Source organism: Heloderma suspectum, chromosome 11 (genome assembly GCF_057233095.1).
Source record: "Heloderma suspectum isolate Gila_16-S chromosome 11, 16-S_ref, whole genome shotgun sequence".
NCBI classification, from domain to species: Eukaryota; Metazoa; Chordata; class Lepidosauria; order Squamata; family Helodermatidae; genus Heloderma; species Heloderma suspectum.
The window spans coordinates 19,339,016-19,365,573 of NC_139468.1; the positions used below are offsets into that span (position 1 = coordinate 19,339,016).

General features: G+C 44.3%; 1 protein-coding gene across 1 annotated transcript; it reads right to left on the reverse strand.

The window, feature by feature from the left end:
- Positions 1-800: 800 nt before the first annotated feature.
- On the reverse strand, positions 801-24,769 carry CYP19A1 (cytochrome P450 family 19 subfamily A member 1). Its single transcript, XM_084816375.1, has 9 exons — positions 24,625-24,769; positions 20,919-21,069; positions 17,156-17,310; positions 14,405-14,581; positions 10,713-10,827; positions 9,218-9,332; positions 8,582-8,744; positions 6,463-6,704; positions 801-1,067 (listed from the first exon to the last, which is right to left on the reverse strand). Exons 1-9 carry the CDS (start codon positions 24,767-24,769, stop codon positions 801-803), a joined length of 1,530 nt encoding a protein of 509 aa, XP_084672501.1.
- Positions 24,770-26,558: the final 1,789 nt, after the last annotated feature.

Consider the following 26,558-nt stretch of genomic DNA (forward strand, 5'->3'; position numbering starts at 1 on the left):
GTGGGCGGTGGGGAGAAGGAAACAAATGGGGAAAAGTCCTTCAAATCAGGAAAAAAAGAAGCACTCTTTCTAATCTTACAGCACAATCCTATGCATGTTTCTTCTGTCTAAATATCCATAGGATTGTGCCCTTAATGGATGAAGAAAAACAGTTCTACTTTTTCTACTTTTCTTTACCCACAGTGAGCCAGGAGGAGTTGGCTTCATGGGTATTGAGGACAGTTAGCTGAGCCTTCAGTTACATCTTCTTGGTATTGCTATACAGTTACATTGTTCTGTTGCTCTAAAAATTAATATCTGTATATCATCCACCTCAAAAAACTTTATTTCTGCTTCCTAATGAACATTGGCACAAAAAATCATTAAATAATGATCAGCTGCTGCTGATCTCTCTTGCATGTCCCAGCTCATCTCTGTGCACCTGCAGAAATGCTGGGTTCTTTAGAGCTTCTGCCAGAGTGGATTACCCATCATATAATTCCACATGAACAGGACAATTTGTACCGATATTTGCAGATCCTCCTGTGCATGATTATTTACTACTATCAACAGAGGGGCTTTTTTGTATGCTTCAAATATAGTTTCCCATCTAGGACCTGAGTTCTATCAAATAACCACCTGCATCGACAACCTGTTTGGAGCAACAAAATGCTTCGCTGAGTGAGTGAATGGATGGATGCACCTGGGATGGATGAGAGTTTTTCATTTGATTAGGGTGACCCAACCAATCAATTTTGATTAGGGTAGCCCAACCAATCAGCTTGGATTAGGATAGCCCAACCAATCAGTTTTCTGGTACTTCATGGGTTGTTTTCTTCATCCTGATAACTCTTCCCCATGTTACTTCTTGGTATGAAAAGTATCTCCAGCAGTGGCAGCCTTTCATTTGGATGCAAAGACAAGTCATTGTTTTTTGGAATGTTGTTAAGACCTTTGCCTTTCAGAGTCTGGATGCTGCACCTCCTCAGAAGAGTAACCAGGATTGATTTCATCATGACCATGGCAATAAACTTCCCAACACAGCCACGAGGACCAAATCCAAAGGGTTGAAAGTATCGATAGGGGACCTGCACAAAATCATTGGTCAAAACAAACAAAGTTGTCAAAGGAAGTTCAAATAAAGTTTGAAAATGTTCATCATGAAATCCCCTCAAAATCCATGAAACATTAGGAGAGATCTTTTCATCCCCTTTCCCTGCCTTTATTTTCCACCTAGAAAATACTCTTCCCTGCATTCTGCTCCTCCTGAGTTCCAGCTTTATTTATAATAAAGGGTGTGTAGTTTGCTGCTCCCCTTCATGGATCACTGCCTTGTTGTGGCAAAGGGGCTTGCTTAACTCAGTGAAGCCATAAGCTATGCCGTGCAGGGCCACCCAAGACGGACAGGTCATGGTGGAGAGTTCTGACAAAATGTGGTCCACTGGAGAAGGAAATGGCAACCCACTCCAGTATTCTTGCCAACAAAACCCCATGGAACATATCACAAGGCTAAAAGAGATGATGCCGGAAGATGAGCCCTCAGGTTGGAAGGTGTCCAATATACTACTGGGGAAGAGCAGAGGGAATTTCCAAGTGGTGCCAGAAAGAGTGAAGCGGCTGGGCCAAAGCCGAAAGGACACTCAGCTGTGGATGTGTCTGGTGGTGAAAAGAAAATCCGATGCTGTAAAGAACAATATTGTTTAGGAACCTGGAATGTCAGATCAATGAATCAAGGTAAGCTGGAGGTGGTAAAACATGAGATGGCAAGATTGAACATCGACATCTTGGGAATCAGTGAACTAAAATGGACAAGCATGGGCGAATTTAATTCAGGTGACCATTGTATCTACTACTGTGGGCAAGAATCCCTTAGAAGAAATGGAGTAGCACTCATAGTCAAAGGGTGGGAAAAGCAGTACTGGGGTACAATCTCAAAAACGATAGAATGATCTCAGTATGAATCCAAGGCAAACTATTCAACATCACAGTAATTCAAGTCTATGCCCCAAACACTGAGGCCGAAGATGCAGAGGTTGATCGGTTCTATGAAGACCTGCAACACCTTTTAGAACTAACACCAAAAAAAGATGTCCTCTTCATCATAGAGGATTGGAATGCTAAGTAGGAAGTCAAGAAATCACCGGGATAACAGGCAAGCATGGCATTGGTGTACAAAATGAAGCAGGACAAAGGCTCATGGAGTTTTGCCAAGAGAACACGCTGATCATAGCAAACACTCTTTTCCAACAGCACAAGAGGTGACTCTACACATAGACATCACCAGATGGTCAATATCGAAATCAGATTGATTATGTCCTTTGCAGCCAAAGATGGAGGAGCTCTATACAGTCAGTAAAAACAAGACCTGGAGCTGACTGTGGCTCAGATCATGAGCTTCTTGTTGCAAAATTTCAGCTTAAATTGAAGAACGTCGGGAAAACCACTAAACCATTCAGGTATGACCTAAATCATATCCCTTATGAATATACAGTGGAGGTGAGGAATAGATTTCAGGGATTAGACCTGATAGACAGAGTGCCTGAGGAACTAGGGACGGAGGTCTGTAACATTGTTCAGGAGGCAGCAACGAAATCCATCCCAAAGAAAAAGAAATGCAAGAAAGCAAAGTGGCTGTCTGATGAGGCTTTACAAGTAGCTGAGGAAAGAAGGGAAGCGAAAAGCAAGGGAGAAAGCGGAAGATATATCCAACTGAATGCAGAGTTCCAGAGAATAGCAAGGAGAGACAAGAAGGCCTTCTTAAATGAACAATGCAAAAAAATTGAGGAAAACAATAGAATGGGAAAGACTAGAGAACTTTTCAAGAAAATCGGAGATCTCAAGGGAATGTTTTGTGCAAAGATGGGCATGATAAAGGACAAAGAAGGCAGGGACCTAACAGAAGCAGATGAGATTAAGAAGAGCTGGAAGGAATACACAGAAGAACTATACAGGAAAGATCTTCATGTCCCTGATAGCCATGATAGTGTGGTCACTGAACTTGAGCCGGACATCCTCGAGAGTGAAGTCAAGTGGGCCTTAGGAAGCTTTACTAACAACAAAGCTGGCGGAGATGACAGTCTTCCAGCTGAGCTATTTAAGATCCTAAAAGATGATGCCGTTAAAGTGCTGCACTCAATATGCCAACAAATTTGGAACACTCAACAGTGGCCACAAGACTGGAAAAGGTCAGTTTACATTCCAATTCCAAAGAAGGGCAATGCCAAAGAGTGTTCAAACTACCGTACAATTGCGCTCATTTCACATGCCAGCAAGGTTATGCTCAAAATCCTACAAGCTAGGCTTCAGCAGTATGTGAACCGAGAACTACCGGAAGTACAAGCTGGGTTTCGAAGAGGCAGAGGAACTAGAGATCAAATCGCCAACATTCGCTGTATTATGGAGAAAGCAAGAGAATTCCAGAAAAACATCTATTTCTGCTTCATTGACTACGCTAAAGCCTTTGATTGTGTGGATCACAACAAACTGTGGCAAATTCTTAAAGAGGAAGGAGTACCAGACCACCTTACCTGTCTCCTGAAAAACCTGTACAAGGGTCAAGAAGCAACAGTAAGAACCGGACATGGAACAACTGATTGGTTCCAAATTGGGAAAGGAGTACGACAAGGATATTGTTGCCCTGCTTATTTAATTTATATGCAGAGTACATAATGAGAAACGCCGGGTTGGATGAATCACAGGTCGGAATTAAGATTGCTGGGAGAATTATCAACAACCTCAGATACGCAGACGATACCACCCTCATGGCAGAAAGCGAAGAGGATCTAAGGGTGAAACTGAAGAGTGCAAAAGCTGGTTTGAAACTCAACATTAAAAAAGCTAAGGTCATGGCATCTGGCCCCATCACTTCCTGGCATATGGAAGGGGAAGAAATGGAAGCAGTGACAGATTTTATTTTCTTGGGCTCCAAGATCACCACAGACGGTGACTGTAGCCGTGAAATTAAAAGGTGCTTGCTCCTTAGGAGGAAAGCTATGGCAAACCTAGACAGCATAGTAAGAAGCAGAGACATGACCTTGCTGACAAAGATTCGTATAATCAAAGCTGTGGTTTTCCCAGTAGCAACATATGGCTGTGAGAGCTGGAATATAAGGAAGGCTGAGCGCTGAAGAACTGATGCCTTCGAACTGTGGTGCTGGAGAAGACTCTTACGAGTCCCCTGGACTGCAAGGAGGTCAAATCAGTCCATCCTAAAGGAAATCAACCCCGCATGCTCATTGGAAGGACAGATACTGAAGCTGAAGCTCAAATATTTTGGCCACCTAATGAGAAGAGGAAACTCCCTGGAAAAGACCCTGATGCTGGGAAAGATTAAAGGCAAAAGGAGAAGGGGATGGCAGAGGATGAGATGGCTAGACAGCGTCACCAGTGCAATGAATATGAATTTGAGCACACTCCGGGAGACAGCGGAGGACAGGAAGGCCTGGCGTGCTATGGTCCATGGGGTCACGAAGAGTCGGACACGACTTAACAACTGAACAACAACAACAACAAGTTTGCTGCTGTGTTACCAAACCACATGTAGTCATTGATCAGACCCTGCCAAAAATAAAGCAATCTTGATGTGATTGCATGCATGATTGCATCAAAATTATTTTTCTGCAGTGTTTTCCTGATGGACACACATGCAATCTTCAACCATGTACTTTGAGATGGGATTCGATCCTCTCTGGTCTATGTCCACTAGACTGAATTTTATGAGGAAGAAACCCCTTGCCCCAGGGGTGGAGAACCTCAGGGCCAGGGGACAAATCCTGCCCTCCTGAGGTCCCAATCTGGCCTTCCAGGGTTCTCCAGATGGTCATGCCTCCTTCCCCTGATGCCAGCCCTTTCCCCTCAACCACCACTGCTTAGTGGTCCCCCCCCGCTTTTTTTTTTTGCAGTTTTCCCCATTGAAAAGGTTGAAATGCCTCTCCTAAGGGATAATTACTGGCAGGAAGCTGGTATGTTAGCCCCACCCCTTTTGCCTTTGGCCATGCCCCTTTTACCTTTGGTCACACCCCATTTATGTTTGCCACACCCCATTTACCTTTGGCCCCACCCCTCTTGCCTTTGGCTGCACCCTTTCCGCTCTGCCCACCACTGAGATGCTCTATTTTCAGTTCCAGCCCTTGGAGATAGATACAATTATCATAGTAGATATCTGCTATGACTTTTGCCACAATTCCCAACAGTCTTACTACAGCATAGTATCACTGAATTAAATTGAACCACTCTGGAGTAAAGGGTTTTACCTGGCAGAGACACTCCTCATGTGAGGGGTGCCTGGCCCGGCATGTGCTGGCATCTCTCTCCCCCCTCTCTCTTTATTGGTGGTGGGTGGAGGGTCAGCAGGGGGGTGGGTCAGTGGGAGAGACCTGACGTCAGAGACAGAATGGCAGAACACAGACCGGACTGAACCGAACTTTATGGGAATTCCCATTCCTAGCCCACGGTCCCACCACCCCCAGTGGGTGCCAGCCACCCATGATGGCTGGAGCAAAGCTGACTTCTGTGATGTCACACGTGTGTGTGTGTGTGTGTGTGTAATGAATTTATGGTTATATATGTGTATTAATGTTATGACTATGTTTTACGGTAAGTAGATCTAGAGTGAGAGTGGTATGAGTGACAGGAGGCATGGCATATTTGCATATGTGACATGATTGAGTGAGTGAGTGGGGGAGTGAAATGGTGTGTGATGGATAAACAGGGAGCTGTGCTTGTGGAGTTTAGATAGGGCTTGTAGAGTTTTGAGATAGGGAATGGATAGGGTTTGGATAGGGAAGAGTTTGAATACAGCTTGTGAAGAGAGAGATAGTGAGGAGATTGTAATGAAGAGAATAATATAGGTCAAAATAAAAGCCAGTGTGTCCTCACATCTCAATAAAGGTGTTGGACCTGAGGTAAAGGCCCTGGTGGCAACATTACAGGGTGTGGTTGAAGGTGTTGCCTGCTGTGGGAAAGGCCTTATTGAAAAGGAATTCTCACTGGTAAATAGGCAGGAACACTACAACTTCCTCTCAGGGCCCTTAGCATAGTGACCTCTGGTGGTCCCCTCTTACGTTGGTGCCCCCACCCCCATGAACCCTGGCAGGCATATCTGATAGTGGGTAGTGGCAACAGGCAGAAGCAGCATTGCTGTGATGAGCGCTGCAGCAGCTTGGAGACACACTTAAATGTTCCCACAATGCCCCAGAGTGATGCTATGTCAGGGGTGCCCTGGGGCATTGTAGGAAATTTGAACTGCAGTTCCAATGTGCCTCCGCATTCATGAGAGTGCTGAAAATGGAGGGGCTCAGGTCAAAGGTCAGTTGTGGGCCCTTGGTCCCCAGCAGCTGCCCAAAGTTACTGGGTGCTGAAGCCCACTCTGGGGGGTTGTTTTAGAGAAGGGCTTGTCCCTGATAAGATTGCAGAAATCTTTGTTCCCATATTGAAGCAAAACCTTAAACAACATATAAAGATATATAGTGGGGAAAAACTTACACCCTTCTCAAAATTGTCAAGTGAAAATTCATTTGGTTTTGGGAAGAACTCAAGCTTGTGCATGCGCCCGAGGTTGAGAATGATGTTGGTTCCTTTCTTCACAGGATAGCCATCGATGACGTCATCTTGCAAGGCTTTACGCATGACCAGGTCCACCACAGGCTGGTATCTCATGCTCTCGAGAATAAAATTCTCAACCACTTTGAGTTTCGGCATGTCACCGCTTTGGACCTCTCTGTCACCTTGAATTAAGGAGTATGCAAGGAAAGCAGGTGGTCTCCGGGTTCTGATACTATCACCTTTAAGCATGAGCAGGAACAGGGCTGACGCAAGACATTTTGCTGCCCAAGGGAGATGCAAATGATGACCCTCACCCACCCAAGTCCAGGTGAGCCGGACACATTATTTGGGCACACGAGGCAGAAAATGCCAGAAGTGTCTTTCCTCATATCTAGCAGTAAAAATACAATATTAACAACCTGAATTTGTCACCTGTTAAAATCCGCTACCTGAGGTTGCTTCCTCACTCTGCCTCATGACAGAGTGCCTGGAATGACACAGATTTGGAATGTGGTAAAATTTCAGTTTCTTATTTTTTTTTAATCAATTTTTGTTTGCTTGTTTTAGTATTTTTAAAAAATCAAATCATGAGTCTTGCTGATCGCTTCTAAGAAACAGAATGTACAGCGAGCATCCTTTCTTCATGCTGCCATTGTTAGACTATACACTTCAGATAGCAGATGAGAATTGTGTGTTTGATAAGGATGGATGCATCTGTCAATTTCAGTTTCTTTTAGTTTCTCATTTTTCAGTCTTAAATTTGATTCATTTCAAACTTTGAGGATTTCTCCCATCTTATTTATTTATTTATTTATTTACAACATTTATATACTGCTCTACATCAAAGATTTCGGAGTAGTGAACAGCAAGATAAAATAATAAAATCCCATAATTAAAAAAATTAAAAGAACGTTAAGTTCAGTTTGTCCCTTAAATTCAGTTAATCTCCGAGAATTTTTTTTAAAGTTTTCATGAAAATTCATAAGCATTTTGGTTCACATTTCTCCTAATACATGCATTTTTCTATGCATTCTATGCATTCTTGCAAGCAACTTTCCTAATATAATGCATTTTGAATCACCTCCACCCCTCCTTCTGCTCTGCGTACATCAGACCGGCAGGGCGTAGGATCTTGGGAATCCCTGAGTTCAGTCCATAGGATTGCACCCTAGGTGAATTTGCATTGACATGTGAACTGAATGAATTTCTCCCCTATCCTTAGTGGTTGACTGTTCCCTCATGCTGAAAAATTCCCTGTACATTGAAAACTATGCCAGAGAAAAAGCTAGAGTTGAACATCCCTCTTGATAGGCTATATATACACAGAGACATTTTTATGTGTGGGAACATTCAAACATTGAATCTATTGAACTGATACAGCCCAGCAAATATATATCACATGGACTGCTGATTGAGGAACTCAGCTCCAAGTAGTACTGTTAGGGGTCACCTTGCCAAATTCATGCTGTTTAAATGTTGTTTCCTTAAAATATCTTGTTTTTGTTTTGTTTAAGACCACTTGTGCTGTTATTGTAACAGTCACTCAATCCACAGTGCTCCATCACAGAAAGTGAATGCTGCATCACATGGCAACAGAGCTCTCCCATACAGCAATTTAATGCCATCTTTAAATGGCAGCCACAAAATGAAAACTGACACTAATGAAACCACGTAAAGCAGGCTGCTGGTTTACAGATGGTTGGAATTTTTAAGCTTCTGAGAGCATCTCTAAATTCAAGATTGGGATTATATGCTCTGACCTTTGAGTGCCAGAAGACAATGTGACAGCAGCATTTTGCACCAATTGAACTTTCCAGGCCCCACAGAGAGAACACTGCAGTAATTCAGTCTGGTTTCTGGACATCAAGCTACTGTTAAAGGCACAAGAGCTGATCAATCCATTCTTAATCCTGGCCAATTGGCAAGCCTAGTATTCAGTGGGATTTTTTTTAAAAAGGCATTTGGATCACTAATAGGTTGGATCTTTTCCAACTGAAAGTAAAAATTCAATCATTAAAAAATCAGTATTCTCTTTTAGTGAGTGTCATTGGATACTTACCCATCACAGTCTGTATTTCCTTCATCATTGCCTTTTCCACTTGAGGGTGTTCTGCAATCAGCACTAGCATGAAAAATAGAGTCACTGAGAGAGTATCTGGAGCAGCTATTAGCATCTCCAAAACACACTGGTTTACATTCTCACCAGTTAGTTCCCCACGGCTCTGTAAAATTGAACCAGGCAGTTAGTGACTACCAAACTCAGGTGTCAACAACATTGTGAAATCAAACTCTGATCAGCCCAACCTGGGATTTCAATGTGGGAAAAATAAACTCAGTAGGGCAGTGAGTCTAGGGCAGGAGTCCATCAAGTGACCAATAGCTGGTGGTGTTTGCAGTGGACAAACCAGGAACAAATAGAGTAATCTGCTCAGTCACAGAATGGGGAGGAACCATAGCTAGGTAGACGAGTACCTGCATGACATGCAGAAGGTTCTGGGTTCCATCTTTGGAAATTCCAGTTAAAAGGATCAGGGAAAGAGCTCTCTCTGAGCCTTTGGCAAGCCGCTGCCAGTCAGGGGAGACAATACTGGACTAGATGAACAAATGATTTGATCTGGTGTGTGTGTGTGTGTAGCTTCCTATGAAAGCAAGAAAATCTGATTTGGAGGGAGGGATTTTCCATGTCAAATATTACCTGTGCAAAAATCAGCTGCGACGCAAAATCCATGTGCTCCTCCAGTTTCTCAACTGTGGAAAGCTTTTGTCGCTTCTGCTCTATTAAGATTTCAATTGCTTCTTTCAAATCCTTCCTGAAACAGAAGGAATCCAGTTCATCACTAAGTATCTGTGATGCTTCTGTGCCTGTGTGTAAGCATCAGAACTGGTCTACATGCTTCAACTAACAGAGCAACTGAACAGGAAGGGATTGACAACCCATCTACTGCAGTGGGGCCCACACACACACACGGGCTGTTCACACAACATGCTAACACACACTCAGTGGTTGAGTGTGGGTTGTTGTTGAACTGTGGGTTGTTTGTTGAACTGTGGGTTAATGTGTTGTTGAACCACGAAACCCATGGTTCAACAACAATCCACACTCAACCAGAGAGAAAGAGAGTGACAGAAAGAGAGAGAGAGAGAGAGAGTTCAGCCATTTGCAGATTAACCTGGGAAAACAGTCAGGGCTGTAGACAGAAATGTAATGGTAAAGAGCCCTAAAGATACACAGAGATAGGGTGCCCAGTTATGCATTGCCAAATAAACAGGACGATAATCACCAAAAAGGGAGAAAAGAGGACACAAATTTGCATAAAATTTACATGCATAAATGTAAATTTAGAAATCATTACAATTTAAATAGAAATACAGTTTCATAGGGGGGTAGACTGATCAGGTGACCTGTGTGCCTGCTTGTTCAGTCTGCTGTCCAGGTGCTAACTGCTGATGGGTGACTTCAGGGTCCCTGTTCTCCCTTCTTTAAGCTGGACTTGGAGAGGACAGTCCTTCAAGTAGAGGATGCCTTCAAATAAAGGACACTACTTGGGCAGCCTTTCAAATAGAGGACTGTCCTCTGTAAAAGAGGTCATATTGTCTAAAGGCATATTCATGAAGATTCCACTAATTTCTGTTCTGAGCTTTCATAGCCCCTGTATTTTTTTTAATGTATGATGAAATTAATGACTATAGGAAATTGGGAGCCTGTCTTCTTGTATTGTGGTCGCAGTAAAAAAGGAGGAGGAGGAGGAGGAGAAGAGGAAGAAGAGGAGGAGGAGGAGGAGGAGGAGGAGGAGGAGGAGGAGGAAGAAGAAGAAGAAGAAGAAGAAGAAGAAGAAGAAGAAGAAGAAGAAGAAGAAGAAGAAGAAGAAGAAGAAGTTTGTGCTTCACCATTTATGGGGTCAGCTTCCTTTGCAAGAGAGTGCATTGGAGACCTCTGATACCATAATTTGTTTATTTTCCAATATACAGGTTGAGCAGACATGGAGGTAGTGTAGAAGCAAGCACCCAGGGTCATAGTGCAATGCAACACAGTTCTTCCTGCAAACCAGAGGTCTAGCTCGGCTCTGTAGCCAAGTCCAGGCAACCTTGCCACACATTTGCCAGCCTCGGTACCGGGGAAGAGCCACTTCCTGCATTCTCAGCACAGCAGCATAACCATAATAGTAGGAATGCTCCCTACTGCTACTTACACAGACTTCTCATATTTCTTGTACAGCCAGGAAATCTTAAAGAAGATGTCTGGTTTCAGCAGAAGTGCTTGCCATGCATCAAAGTAGTTTTGAATTTTAAGCACGATGGCTTTTTCTGAAAGAACATATGGACAAAGAATAAGACAGAGAGATGTAATTGGGAAGGAACTCCCACAATGCACCATCCAGTTTACTCCATATGGGCCAATCAAAGAAGTGAGCCACAGTCACATGGGCTGAGCATCGCTACAGGACCACCTACCTATGAGGAAAGCTTGAAGGACCTGGGTACCTTTAGCCTAGAGAAGGGACAATGAAGAGGCTATGGGAAGGGCTGGAGCTCAGTGGTAGAACCCCTGCTTTGCATGCAGAAGGTCCCAGGTTCGATCCCCAGCGTTTCCAGGTGGGGCTGGAGAAATTCCTGCCCACAGCTCCAGAGAGCTGCTGCCTGTCTGGGTCAACAATACTGGGCTAGATGGGCCAATGGTCTGATTCATTAAGGCAGCTTCCTCTGTACCTATTTATTTATTATACTTCTTCTGTTATTATACTTCTTATCTGCCTGATAACAAACATTCTCTGGGTGGATTAGAAAAGCTAACAGAATACAATGTACCAAGAAACCTACAGTTCTGTATCTGTGGTCTGGGAGAGGTAGAGGATACCTCACATTGTTTACTGCCATCTATATCAAAACCCCAGGGAGAGATTCTTGGGACAGATTTTGGCATCTTTACAGGGTAAAAGTACCTATGTGAAGATTTGCTGGGTAGTGTCAGATTGTGATCCTTATGTTACCCACAAAACAGCCCTGCTTGGTACGGCTGCAAAACGTTTTCATGTAGTCATTCTGAATGCTGTTGCAGTTGAGTGTGCAGATGATTTGTTTGCTTGATCTAGGTTTATGTTCTATCATTGCATAATGTATTAAGCTGTGTGTGTGTGTGTGTGTGCGTGTGTGTGTGTGTGTGTGTGTGTGTGTGTGTGTTTGTAATGGCAAGTAGTCAAATACAATAAAATATTCTGACTAAAAGAATACAATACAGAAGTGAAAAGAATACACCACAACACATCTCTCTCCAAATATTTGAAAGGTTATCACGTAGATGATGGAGCAAATTTGTTTTCTGTCGCTCCTACACACACTTTCTGGTGAGCAAGCCCTATTGAACTCAGTGGGGCTTAGTTCTGAGTAAATATTTGTTCTCTGTTGCACCAGAGGTTAGGACCCAAACCAACTTCAAGTTACAGGAAAGGGGATTTGGGGTGCTTCTAGACAGAGGGCTCCCATCACAATTAATCAAAAGGCATTGTGCACCTATTCTGTTTTTCCCCCCTCCTGGATGGATTTTTTTTTTCTGGTAAGAAAAAAGGCGGAAGGAGCTCTGGGTTAGAAATGGTGTTCGATGACTTCTGCCCCCTGTAAAATTCCATGTTTGAAATAGGGCAATTGCAGAATATAAGCCTAGTCTGGAAGCACCCTTTGACTGAACAATAGGAAGAACTTTCTGATGGTATGAGTGGTTTTACCATGGAGTAAAGTGCCTTGGAAGCTGGTGGACTCCCCTTCATTAGACGTTTTCAAGCAGAGGCTGGATGGCCACTTTATCAGGGATGCCATAGTCCCATCAATAATATATGATGGATGGATACAATGGTTTATATTTCTTGTTGTCTTTTAAAATTTTGCTATTTTATATCATTTTAATATTATCATTGATTTAATTATATTTTTAACTTTTGTATATTTCTATTTATAGGTTTTAACTGTATAAGTTTTTAATGGGACTGCCTTGAGTCCCAGTATTGGGGAAAAGGTGGGAAATAATAATAACAACAACAGCAATGGTGGATTCCCTGCATTGGCTGGGGGTTGGACTAGATGATCTCTGTGATCCCTTCCAGCTCTATGATTCTACCTTCCAAAATGCTTGTGGAAAAGAGCAAGGCAGCACGAAATCCAGAAGAGGTTATTTATAGCTGTCCTATACTGGAAATAAAATTTCCCTCTCCATTCTGAGGAGTTTTGCCTCTTCCTCTGTCTCCTGCACCCCTTTGCCTTGTTCATGTAGTCATCTGGGTAGAATAGGGCTGGGAAACTTTGAGAGGTTTGGGGGCATTTTTACTCCCTGGACCCCCCTGCAGGTACTAAAAACCTGCAGAGGGAATAAAAAATAAAAACAAAATGGCATCTGGAGCTGCTACGGGGCACTGAAGGGGCCAAAATTAGCTTGCTTGCAGGCTAATTTTGACTCTTTCGGTGCTCCATATAAGGATATAGGGGGGGGAGAGTTTTTTGGCATCCCCTTGAATTTTGGGGTGGTGGGCAGGGGCTGCACTGGTGGGCTGTGGAGGCCACATGCTGCCCACCCCTGATTTAGAAATTACTGTGTGGTAGAGGGGATCATGGTCTCTCTCCCCAGGCACCCATACGGTGACTGAGTTTGCCTTTATGACTGGGCCAGCCCTGGTTACACATGCCGGTGTTGGGAGGGGCAGCAGTTTCACTCCCTGTAATGGCCAAGCAATTATGATGGAATTTAACTTCTTTTCTGGGTTTCTCTCCCCACCCCTCACTCCCGTAATGACATGGTTATTCACAACATCTGGGCCTCAGTTTCCAGGTTTTACTATGGGGCTCAGCCCCTGAAACCTCTCTCAGATGCTGGAAGCTATCCCTGAAACAAAACAACACAAAAATAACTGAAGTGAGTGCTTCTGAGCATGAGAGACTACCTTTCCCTCACCACTGAACAATCATGCTCAGGCATGTTTGCACACCTGCCTAAGGTCCACACCCCAGCAGGCGCCCACTAGCAACAGCCCGCTGGACTTCCTCCTCCTCCTCCTCTTCACCAGTGTAACCTGCTTGTTCACCTGCCTCTCATTCTAGCCCAGACAACGGTGGTTGTAAGAAGGAGGAGCAGGAGATGCCACGGCCTGCTTGCTCACTCCCTCTCTGCCAGCCAAGCAAGCAAGGGGTAGCAATGATGAGAAAGAGGAGGAGGCACAATGGCAGCTGGTGTCACTAGCAGTGAGAAGGTCGACTCACTGAGGGAGGGGGGCCATTGAGGGTGCCTTGCCCAAGGGCCCTCCCAAACCCAAAGCTAGCAGTGATCCAAATATTGTCCTTCGTAGTATGTTGTTGTCAGCAGCATTTTGTTACACAAGCACTGTTTAGTCCTATTTACCTGGGGGGGGGGGGGAAGAAACTTTCATAAATATAAACATAATCTTCTCCCATGCAAGGCCCATGGAGGTGTTGCATTCGCTTGGCAACACAATTAAAATGCCTCATCCCAGAACACAATGGGTGGAATTCAGAGAGGCCTGGTAGAAAATCTCCAGCTGATATTTTCAGATAAACCTTTTCCTCTCACCCCATTTCATATACTTAGGCAATGTCTGTGTTGGACCATATCATTTTTACAGTGACACATGTACCTGAAAAGACCATTTGCTCTGGAAAGCCTCTTCCCCTTAATGTCAGACATTGGTTGTGGGTACCTCAGTGGTGAAGGCTGAAGAACTACACATATACTCAGAAGCATCACGCAAACCTTGGGCTTCCCCTAAGCCTTCCCCTAAACCTCCCTCTTGGGCTTTGGTGGTGCTGTTTTGGCTATGTAAAGATCCACCATCACTTCTGCACTTTGGAATGATTATGGAACCTTTGAGTAATAGTTTAGTACCGTCAAGAGGAATCCCAAGGAAAAGTTTGTTGGAAGTGTCCAGCATGATGCACCTCATAAGATTCAGGGTGTTGATGTATCTGAGCTCAGTGGTTGCTTCCTCTAGCCATTCCAGGTGTTCAATTGTTGACTCGACGCAAATGGCTATCATCCGCACGAGACCCGGGCCTGACAGGGCTGAAATTTCACAAATGTCCTTATGGTCTGCAAGTTTCAGCACTAAAACCCTAGACGCTTTGGCCTAGCTTCATCAAAAGCAAGGCCCTTTTTGAAATGAATGGGCAGTGCGCTTGCAAAGAACATGCTTGCATTTTGGTAAGGATCACCCAAGAGAAGGGTTGTGTTGTGTGTTGTGTCTTTTAAATGCAATGGGAACATTGACTTTGTTCAATATCCACTAGACTCCTTTGATTAACTTACTTCATTAGAGGCCACAGAACTATAACATCTTGCAATAGGGGTCCCCAGCCTCTTTGGTCCAATGAGCACATTTGGGATTTTGAGAGAGTATTATGGGTGCTCTCACAAAATGGCTGCCATTGAGGGTGGTACCCATTCATAAAATAGCTGGCATGGTGGGCATGATCAGTCACAAAACACTCATTTCCCAGAAGGCAAATTGGTGAGATGGAAAGAAAAGTAATTTGCCCAAGAATCTAAGCACAAGCCACAGGTCGGTTCTGAGTTCCAAAACACAAACCCACTCTTTTGAGCCCAAATAAAGATGGAGCAAGAAGGCAGCCCTTTGTTTGGCAGGATGCCAGCCTCCCACTTATTTTTTAAATGAAAACCAAATCTTACGGGGAAAAAAATCAGAAGGGACAGGAGCCTAGTGGGCACCAAGAGAGGTGTCTGAGGGCACATGGCCGCCACACAGAAGACACCAGTCTTACATACAGTTTTTAAAACAACAGAGATAATGCAAGCCACGTGAAAAGAAGGCTACAGTTTTGGTTACCAGCCACAGGAACCCGAAATGCAACTCACATTTTCAAAATCGTCGGTATACCTTGGCTACTGAATATTAACACAAGTGGATTAATATGATTAATAATAAGATTATTGTCTGATTTGAACTTACAGATGTATAGGGTCATTAAACTTAACCATGCTCTTAAGCCCCATCTGGATGATCTATTTCAGTGACTTGAGCAGGGCTTTCATGATGCACTCCAGGTTAGCCAAAGCATTCTTCACCATGTATCTGGGGGAGTGAGAGTGTACCTTCCCGCCCCACACTAGGGTGGCCACTTATGAATTGCCCCAAAGAGAAATGCATAACAAAAAATGAGGACAGTGATTTGCATTAAAATCCATATGCTAACTTATATGTATAGATGGACATTTAGAAATAATTATCATAATTTAACTAGAAATACAGTACATCTCACCACAGTGCAGGAGACTGTGACCAGGTGACCTGTGTGCCTGCCTTTTCGGTCTGCTGTTCAGGGGCTAACTCTTGATGGGCAACAGTGTTCAGGGTCCCTCCTCTTTATCTTAATTGGACAGGATTGCCTTCAAATAGAGGACTGCCCTCTGTAAAAGAGGACACATGGCCACCCTACGACCCAGTGCACCTGCCCTGCATCTGAGGTCATGGGATGTTCATGTGTGGGTGTAAGATTTCAAGAGTGTCACAATGTCTAAAATCCATCGCATGTAGGCCCAGATCACGTGGTCAATTCCCGGATCAAATCCCAAGATCAACCATGCAGTCTGGGCCTATGTGAATTGGACTGTATGCATGAAGGCCCTGAAACATTACATCCACACATGAATGGCTTGTGGGCTCAGAGGAGGGCAGCGGCACTAAGTGGGAAGTGGAAATCCTCCACCACACATAGTGGAAGAAGGTTCTCTGAACTGGGCCAAAGAGATTTGCAATATAAACACATACTCCAAATGAGACCAAAGCATCATCTGCTTCAAGTTTGAGGGTTAGAATTTCTGAATGAGTCACGATCATTTGGATTAGGATCACTTCCAGATGTCACTTGGACCACCAGCGGTAGTACCCAAACAGGAAATGCAATAGAAGTACTTCCTGTTGCAAGGCTTATGACCTGCAATTGCTCTTTGGCATGACAGTAACTCCATGTCCCATAATTATGTATGTATATGTATGTATGTACATACATATGTATACATATTTGACATGCCATATGCCATACATCAAGAACAAAAAAAGATTCCATGTTGCAGTAGCAAGATCTAGGGATGTGCAGATTTTCTAAAATCCAAAACACAAACCCACTCTTTTGAGCCCAAATAAAGATGGAGCAAGAAGGCAGCCCTTTGTTTGGCAGGATGCCAGCCTCCCACTTATTTTTTAAATGAAAACCAAATCTGTGTTTTGTGGATTGTCAAGTGCCTTTTGTTCTGCCATCCACTCATTGATGGAATTTGATTTTTTCCCCAATGTCCTGTATTTGCACAGATCTGCACTTGCGAAAACGCACAAATCCCCCACAAAATCCAGAAATCCCCCCCCCCGTGCATTTTCATGCTTTATCCTATGGGGGAAATGCATATTTTTGGCTGGTGTTTTTTATTTCATGTATTCTTCTTTGACTAAATTTGCATAAAATTCCAGAAAGTAAAAAAACAACGGTCATCAAGTCTGTGCGACTCAAGAAAAGCCAGTCTGCTCTGGAATCTGTGGGTCGGATTCATAGAAACCCAAACTCATTTGATTCCATTGTGCATTTCTCCAACATCCCTAGTAAGAGCTGAAGTTATGTCATTTACCTTTGGTAAAAAAGGGCCGAATTTCTCTCCAGAGAGCTGGGTTATTATTAAATATGATGCCGTTTTCATGCATGCCAATGCACTTCAAGCCAAGCTTGCTCCCAAACCTAGAGATGTAGTGACTGTGTTTCATGACGTGGAACATACCTGAAGATCTAGGAAGTGGAAGAAAAGAACGTTGTATCAAGGGATTGTATCTACTTTATCTCAGGCACCAAGTGAAGACATTTTGATTTACTCTGGCATTTCACCATACATTTTACTCTGGCATTTCACAGTGGTATTGAACCTCTGTCAGCTCTAGGGCTAAATTCAATTTCTGAGAACCTCTCATGGGTCGCATTCCAGTGGTGGCTGCGGCCAAATTTGAAAGGAGATGGGACCAAAAGCAAGGGGGTGGAGCCAGAGGCAAAGGGGGTGGGGACAAAATATGAAAAATACCAGCATATTTTAACTGAAACTTCTTACTGCCGGTAATTAAGCCTTAGGAGACCCAGTTCAACCTGTTAAAATTGGGGTGGGGGGAGGAGCCAGGAAACCACCAAATGACCAGCAGACAGGGGGAAAGAGGTCAAGTCCAGCTGGGGAACCTCACGTGGCCAACTTGGAACCCAGGTGGCCAGATTTGGCCCGTGGGCCTGAGGAGTGACACTCCTGATGTATATAAGGTTTCTGCATTTGTTTTGTGGTTTTATTTGCTGCTTCTTGTTACAATCCATTGGGATATGGATGCCACTGTTTTTACCATGCACCACCCTGAAATCTGAATCAATGAAAGGCAGCATAAAATGTTTTAAATTAATAACAATAAAAATCAGATTAAATTAAAATTAAAAATTATGGATGCCACTGTTTTACTGTGCTCCACCCTGAAATCTGATTCAATGAAAGGTGCCATAAAATGTTTTAAATTAATAAAAATAAAAATTTAAAATTACATTAAATTAAAATTAAAAATATTTAAAATTAAATTAAATTAAAAATTATGGATGCCACTGCTTTATTGTGCACCACCCTGAAATCTGAGTCAATGAAAGGTGGTGTAAAAATGTTTTACACTAATAAAAATTAACCAATACATTAGCAGGTTATAATGTTAATATTAGGGGTGGACAACTTGCGGCCCTCCAGATGTTTTGGCCTACAACTCTCATCAGCCCTAGCCAACACAGACAATGGTGAGGGACCATGGGAGTTGCAGTCCAACCATATCTGGAGGGCTACATGTTGCCCAACCCTGGTTTATATCCATTTCCTGAACCATATCACCTGCTGATTTCTGCAAATCCGACATTACAGGCACAGGAGCAGACTAGGGTTTTTTTCATTAGATCAGTTGGCAATCCTATTCATTACTGCCTTGGTGTGAAGTTTCCTTTAGAGTGGATTTTAGAACAAATTATAATGGCTTTTATGCAATCTAATGCTATTTGTAATACGTGTGTTTTTTATAATTACAGTGCAAACTTTTGAAAACATTTCTTGAAAGACTGTATATACAATTAAATTTAAAACAACAACATCTGTATTGCATAATACAGATTTTATTCACTTTCGCTATTTGTTTGGCTGCTGTGCTGCTATGATGTTTCCGAATATCAGCAAGAACACTAAACTAAAGTGAAAGTGAATTTCCTTTAGAGGGAGCTAGAAGCTTAAAAATGTCACCGTGATGAGAGCCTCAGCTTGGAGAAAGGGAAGAGGCTGTCACGCGGCCTTTACAGAGGTTTGCTATGCAAAAAATGCCAGAAATCAGCAGTTGAAGGTTTCCATGGCATAGAGCTAAATGTAGCTTTAAAGGTTTGCACGTACCAACAAAACAGAGTATGGGCTGAGTATGGGTTGACGATGAGTTGTCATTGAATCGTGGGTTGTTGTTGAATCGTGGGTTGCCATTATGTGCAAACCAGGTACTGTGGGTTAACTATGACCAGCAGTTTGCACTGGTTGCAGAAGAAGGAACACAGGGTGCAAGACAGAAGTACTTTAAGGGTATTTACAAGGATGCGATGAAGTATTACTACCTCAAAGATGAAGGTGAAGAAGAGGAGGTTCGGCCAAAAAGAAGAACTTGTTTTAAAATGGTCTGAGCAATTTGCTTTAAGTATGGAAACTGAGTGCATTCTACCCTTATATAATTTGTGTTACATGCCATCCCTGACATTCCGCATCATCTATGTTCTTAATAAACACATATGCATAATGCTAGTCTGTCTTCCCCCATTTTCCAACTGCACAGCTATCAGCTTTCCAACTGCATATTTTTCCCTAACTGCACATTTTGTGCCCAACTGCATGCTAAAAAAACCCCTGTGTTTGGGGATGGAGACTATCACACTCTACAGCCGGGGTGCTGAACCGCAGTCCCGAGGGCCGAATCTGGCCTGCCTGGGGTCCCAATCCAGACCTCTGGACCCCAAGATCCACCAAAGAGGTGCACAAGACGTACACTTAGAATTTTAAAAACAAAACAAAAAACAGGGTGCTTCTGAGGACATTCTGAGCCCAGGAATTTGTTTCTAGTACCAGCACTGGACTGAGCTTACAGTCCTTTCACACAAAAGTCCACTCCAAGTTGGCCTAAGCTTTCTTCATTTCAACGACCTAATTTAGGTAGAAAAGATCTTGTTGCTGCTGCTGCTGTTGCTGCTGCTGCTAAGCAATTTGGAGCCAGAACCCCTCCCTGATCTACTGCGAAGCACCTAGAGATCCTGAGCGATATTCTGGCTACCCCTGGAGTAGATGATACAAGGGTCACAATACACAATAAGTCTAATCAGGTATAAGGTGCCTTCCTATCTTCCTACGACCAATTGCTACGACACATCAAACATCTGTTAAAGGGACAGCTCCTGGAGCGACTTCAAAAGCTGGTGACCCCAGAAGACCAGGTGGAGTGTATGATGATGATGGTGATGATGATGATGATGTATACATTATAAAGGGGGAGAAAGAGGACCATGTACGCCTTTTCACCTCTTGCAAGGAACCCAAGGAGGCTTACATGGTTCTCCTCCTCTCCATTTTATCCTCACAACAACCCTGTGAGGTAGGTTAGGCTGAGAGTCAGTGACTGGCCCAAAGTCACCCAGTGAGCTTCATGGCCGAGTGGGGACTAGAACCCGGATCTCCCAAATCCCACTTCAAGACTCTAACCACTACACCACACTGGCATTTCTCCTCTTTGCTCCTCCTCCTCCTCCTCCTCCTCCTCCTCCTCCTCCTCCTCTGTCTTCTTGGTGTTCTTTACATGTGGAGAAGATTTTATTTTAATTTTCCTTTAAGGAAATTGTCTCCCTTCAGTGGTGCAGTTACATCATTTTAGACTCTGGACTTAGTGGTCTTATGTCGGGGGGAGCGGGGGGCATCTTTAGCTGGCAATGTGCATCACTTGACTTGCTTCAACATGTGGGAAGCCAGCCCTGCTGTGTTTTGAGGGACCCTCCTGCTCATTCTGCTGAATGGGGCCCCCAAACTCTGCCCCAAAGTCCTACTGTGGTGGTGGTGCTGTCTCCCTTAGGCCACAATGAAAATATTGCCGTCACTTCACTACAGACTAGCAAAGAATAATCAAAGCAGAGCCAAAAGTCTGGTGATAGTTATAAGCAGTGGAAGCTGGTGAACTGCTACCAGGTTCAGCACCTTGGTTCTGACTGAACCAAGAGCGGATTCACTCCCCCACTGACACAGGAGCCACCAGCCTCCAGAGGTTCCAAGACCGGCTGCCCTTCTCCACCCCGATGTGCAGAGATCAGAGATTTACTTGCTAATAATGAGGGTCTCTTCTCCGTTGATCCAGACTCTCATAAATTCACCATACATCTTGTTGTAGTAATTACAGGCACTGCCCACTCCCATCCAGAGAAATCTCCCATGAGAAATAAGGGGGCCAATTCCCATACAGTAGCCAGGCCCTAAAATGAGATAGGAGAAAAAGGTGGATTTCATCACTCATGTTTATATAAGACCTTGAACATGCACCCCATTTCACAGTCTTGTGAGTTGAGGGATATTCCCTGAAAATTACATTTTTTAAAATAAGTTTAGAAAAACAAGGTGTGGGGTGAATGTGACTCGGACATATTCAGATCTGAATTTGGTATGACATAGATAATGTTGCAGTACCAGAAAACTGCAGGTCAAGATTTGAACCCTCCCTTTCTCACTGGGTTTTCTTCATAATGTAAGAAGAACCCTGATGGATGAAACCAAGGGACCGTTTAGTCCAGGAATCATAGAATCATAGAATAGTAGGGTTGGAAGGGGCCTACAAGGCCATCGGAGTGGGCAATCTGCAGTCCTCAGCCTCAGTTCATGTGATCTTCAGCCTAATTTCAAAAGCCCTATGATCTTTTCAGATCTCTGGCAAGAGCGATCTGTCCCTTTCCTGGCAGTCCACTGCTGGATGGAGAGGAAGGGAGAGAGAAGGAGGTGGCAGAGAGAGGGAGAGAGAAAGGGGGGAGAGAAAAAGAGATGGCAGAGAGGGGGAGAGAGAGAAAGAGAAAGACAGAAGGGGTAGCAGGGGGAGAGAGAGAGAGAGAGAGAGAGAGAGAGAGAGAGAGAGAGAGATGGCAGGGAGAGGGAGAGAGAAAGGGGGAAAGAAAGGGGGAGAACATGGGGTGGCAGAAAGAGGGAGAGAGAAAGGGAGGGAGAGAGGGGGATGCCAGAAAGAGGGAGAGAGAAAGGGGGGAAAAGAGAAAAGGGGGTGGCACAAAGAGTTACTTGTGAATTGGTATAGGATTGCATTGAAAGTCTCTAGTAATCTGCTACTTCCATCAGCCCAGCCAGCATTGCCAATGGTCAGGAATCCTGGGATTTGTAGTTTAGTGACTTAGATTTCCAGGTTGGGGAAGAAGGCTGGTCTAGTGACTTAGATTTCAAAAGATCATAGCATATGGAAGCTTGGTCTGCTGCTGGAGTGGACCCAAGGTCCATCTAGTGCAGGCTTCCAGATGCCTTGGACTACAGTTCCCATAATTCCCAGCCAGCATGGCCAATGGAGTTGTAGTCCAAGACAGCTGGAGGGCACCTGGTTGCTGGAAGGCTGTTCTAGTGGCGCATCCTGCCTCCCAGAGCAGCTAGCCATGTGTATCTGGAAAGCCCATGAGCAGGGCAGGAACAAGAAGGCCCTGGCAACCGGTTTCTTAATATTCATTGTTTTCTATTGATCCAAAAAGAGTACAGATGCACAAGAATTTCATTTACATTCGCAAAGCTTGCAAACACGTCCTCTTCGCAATCGTGAGTGAAAATCTTGCAATTTCCCAAACTGGCATTCACGTTTGAAAAATGCGCACTGTCAAAATGCACACTTGAAAAATCACTTTAGTGTATGGGGAAAAATGTACATTTGGGTGTGCAATCGAGCGCTGGAAATGAGGTGAGCCGAGCTTCACAGTGGTGTCTGGAAAACCTTGCAATCGCAAAGATAGCTTGTTCACCCATCACTAAAATAGAACTCTTCCCCAGGTGCCATCCAGATATGCTGGATGACCGTTCCCACCATGCGTGTCCATTGGCCATGCTGACTGGGGCTGATGGCAATTGTAGTCCAAAACATCGGGAAGACCCCAGATTGGGGAAGGCTTATTTTATTTTATTTTATTTTATCGTATGGCACATTTACATCGCATTACAATATGGGGAAGGCTGCTTTAGGCAGATGGGATTGACTTTGTTTTTTCACTAGAACCCCAAGATCCACCAGCTGGAGCCAGGAGCAAACTAAGTAACTCAGGGAGCAATCTTATGGCCACTAGACAGCGGCTAGATGGCCATAGGATATGCTGTTTTCTGGCCAGTAACCGACCTTGGAGCCCACGCTCCAAGGTCGGTTCCTGGAAAACTGACCTCCTGCCATGTCCGCACTGCCTCCGAGGCAGTGCGGAGAAGCCCCGTCCTCCGTGCTCTGAAGAGGAGCACGGAGTGGCTGAAAAGGGGCGGGGCTGGGGGCATTCCAGAGTGGGGAGAGCAGATCTGCCTGTATGACACACCTTATGTGTTGTACAGCAGCCTCCTCTCCCGTTCGGCCCCCCAGCGGCTAGACAGCCAAAAACAGCTGTCTAACGGAAAATAGCAGGGCAGGAGAGGTGTGGAGGGAACAATCCTCCCTGTACCTCTCCTGCCTTGCTTTGGATAGACGGTTGCCTCCGGGTTCGGAGGCAGACGTCTATCTAGACAGGAAGGTGGATATAGAATTGCACAACACCATGCCACCAAGCACATGCTCGGTCCAGGAATCTGTTTTCACTATCAGAACTGGAGCCTCGCACACAGATCCCTTCACACACAAATCTACTCCAATCCCCCCCCCCCGCTTTCTTGATTTCAACAACCTAATTTAGGAGGGGGAAAATACTTTTTGTTTTTCCTACTGTTAAGCCATTAGGAGTGGGAAACTCTTGCTGATCTACTGCAAATCTCCCAGAGATCTACCAGTTGGTCCCATTCTACTTTCTGCCTTGCCCCTGTCTTGAATCACTGTGACAAGAATATCCAAATGGGAATGCTCTAAAAGCTGGCTCCTTAAAAAAAAAAGTGGGGGGCACCTTTCAACCCGTTATTGCCAAACCAAATCCCCCCCCCATTGACTAGTGTTGCACTCAGTGGGAACCCTCTTTCTTAGCTGGCATTAAATTCTTGCTGGAATATGGCCTGTACATGGTGAAGAATGACAAAGACCTTCTTTATGTCTCAGTCATATAAATTAGATTTAATCAAGTGTGCTAAAGTTCTGAAACTGGAAAGAATGCCTTATCGAGGCTTTTTTTTTAAAAGAGGGATTGCCATGCTATATAATGGCACCTTTCACCAAGCAGTCATTAATGTGATCACATATGCCCTCTCTCTTGCTGTCTACATATTATCAGTTAATCCCAGTACTGTACTGGAATCAACTGTTGATCCCTGTACTGTGCTGTGCTGTTTTAGAGGCTGTACACATGGCAAATAAGCCAACACTTCAAGCAATACTGATGTAAATAAATCTAATTTAGAAATAAGGCACTAACTGTGCCATCCTAAGCGTGTCTACTCATGGCATTCAATGGGGTTTCCTCCCAAATCAGTGTGAACCAGGGAGCACATCCCACAGAACTCAGAGGGATTTCTGAGCAGACACACGGAGGACCATGCTGCATAGGTCTGACATGAAGGGAGGACAAGAAGATGTAACGTGACAAAGGAAGGATTGCTGTATAATGGGACACCATGTGAGAGGGAGGACTTTTTTAAAGCCTTAAAAATGCAACATACTTTCACTTCCTCTGTCAACACTATTTGGATCTGTAATTGAAAAATAAAGCCCAGCCTCATGGGATTCAATGCTATCCTTACTTACAGTAACAATCATGATTTGCCATGTCTAAACCTCCCTTGGGGGGTGGGGGCGGGGGGATTCTCTCACCTATTTTTCTCCCCAAAGTGAAAATTAGGGGCCATCTCACACATCAGATTTCAAAATAACTTACCTGGGATTGATGAAGTTTCTTCATATGTCCATATTAGGAAAAGGAAGCCCATGACTAGTAAGAGAGGCACAGTGGCTGCTGGCATCGTCTCCGATACCACCCTAGTGATATTATACTGCATTGGATCCAGAGTTTCCACAATCATCTAGTCCGAGTCAATCTAGAGTGCTGTGGCTGAAAATAAAAAGCCAGAAGTATGGAAGAGGCTGACAACTCCACAGGGCTTTTTGCTCCAACCAATGCCTCGCAAACCTTTTTGTTGATCCCATAAACCAAGTGCGCTTGTTCTACTATTAGCTTTGTTTTATAACAAGGCCGGAGGTTGAGATTAGACTAGCGAGCGACAAGTCAAAACAAGAGTAGAGAAGATACCCCAACTCCTTTTTTTTTGCCCTACAAAACAAAGCAATTTCTGACCTTGGTATCGAAGCTCAGGTTGTTTGCGACACTTTGCGCTGATAGAGTTACTATCTCCCATGCTACCCTTGAGTAGTCAATCATGATGTGGACCTGTGACCTGGGACCTGGTGCCAAATTTCTAATCAAAGCAAAAGAAATTAAAACTCTTGGCTGTGGGTAGAGGGCCCCACATTGTCTTTCATCCACATTATCTTCTAACATCTGTTGCTAGGGTTTAGGGATGTCCTTGGACCTCAAAGATAGTTGAATGTATTTCGCAGCGAACAACAACAGCAATGTTGGGCCATGTTTCTGGATGAAGCAATGGCAGGGCTGTTATTCTAGTCTGCTTCTATGTGTTGTGCAAAGCTTGAATTGGTCATGATCAGTGGTTTGATGGAAACGATGACTGATATGCTGAATTTGCTCCCGCTGGCAGAATTCCACTCAGGGGATGCTCCTGCCAGCAGAAGGTGGGGAGATGACTTTGATCATAGAATCATAGGGCTGGAAGGGCCCTACAAGACCATCGAGTCCAACCCCCTGCTCAGTGCAGGAAGCCTGATTCCCAGGCAGTCTCCCATCCAAATACTAACCAGGGCTGACCCTGCTCAGCTTCCGAGATCAGACGAGATCGGGCGCATCCAGCTCTTCACCCTTCAGTCCCTTGCATCCTCTGAAAATCTAGTCTGGATGGTTGGGGAACCCTATAGAGCAATGGGGCAGAGAGTATACAGGGGAGGGGGACTGAAAATTGCCTCTCCTTCCTCCACTAATAGGATCCTCCACTGGATATTGGGTCCTTCCATTCAAGAGCCCTTCTATCCATGGAAAACTACTTAGGATTCAGAGCAACGAAGGCTATGAACATAGGAAGCTGTCTTATATTGAGTCAAACCATTAGGCCATCTAGTTCTGCATTGTTTCTGTGGTAATGGAGAGTGGCTCTCCAGGGTTTCAGACAGGTATCTCTCCCGGCCCTACCTGGGAGATGCCAGGGACTGAATGTGGTCCCTGTTGCATGCAAAGCAGATGCTCTACCACAGAGCTATGGCCTTTCTGTTGCTACTTCTCTCTAAAATGCATTTAGTGCAACTGGGTGCATTATCCTATATTTACAAAGCATCTCTTGGTCCACCTGGTCTTCTGGGGAATGCTGATAGGAAGCCCAGTTGCTGCAAGTGAAGTGGGGTGGGAGATACCACAGTGTACAAGGTTTCTGACCAGCAGTAATATGAAACAGCCTTTAGTTCAGGGGTGCTGAACTCTTTCAGCCCAAGGGGTGGATTCTATTTCAAAGAAGCTCTCCATGGCCAGATTGCAGTGGTGGGAGGAGCCAAAGGCAAAAAGGGCAGGGCTAAAACTACAAAAAGTACCAGCGTATTTTAGCTTGAAGCTCTTCCTGCCTGTAACCGAGCCTTAGGAGAGGCATTTCAGCCTTTTGGAATGGAGAAAAACTGCACAAAAGCCAGAAAACCTCCAAAATGATCAGTGGCCAAGGGAAAGGGGGCATAGCCATCTGGGGAACTGCAGAG

Bases quoted from the DNA above. Each gene is read 5' to 3' on its own strand.
- CYP19A1 (XM_084816375.1), bottom strand. From the start codon at position 24,769: ATGATTGTGGAAACTCTGGATCCAATGCAGTATAATATCACTAGGGTG. The intron at 21,070-24,624 runs GTAAGTTATTTT...ATCTCATTTTAG, and splicing joins AGAAACTTCATCAATCCCAG to GGCCTGGCTACTGTATGGGA. The intron at 10,828-14,404 runs GTACTAAACTAT...ATGTTCTTTCAG, and splicing joins CCTTGGGATTCCTCTTGACG to AAAAAGCCATCGTGCTTAAA.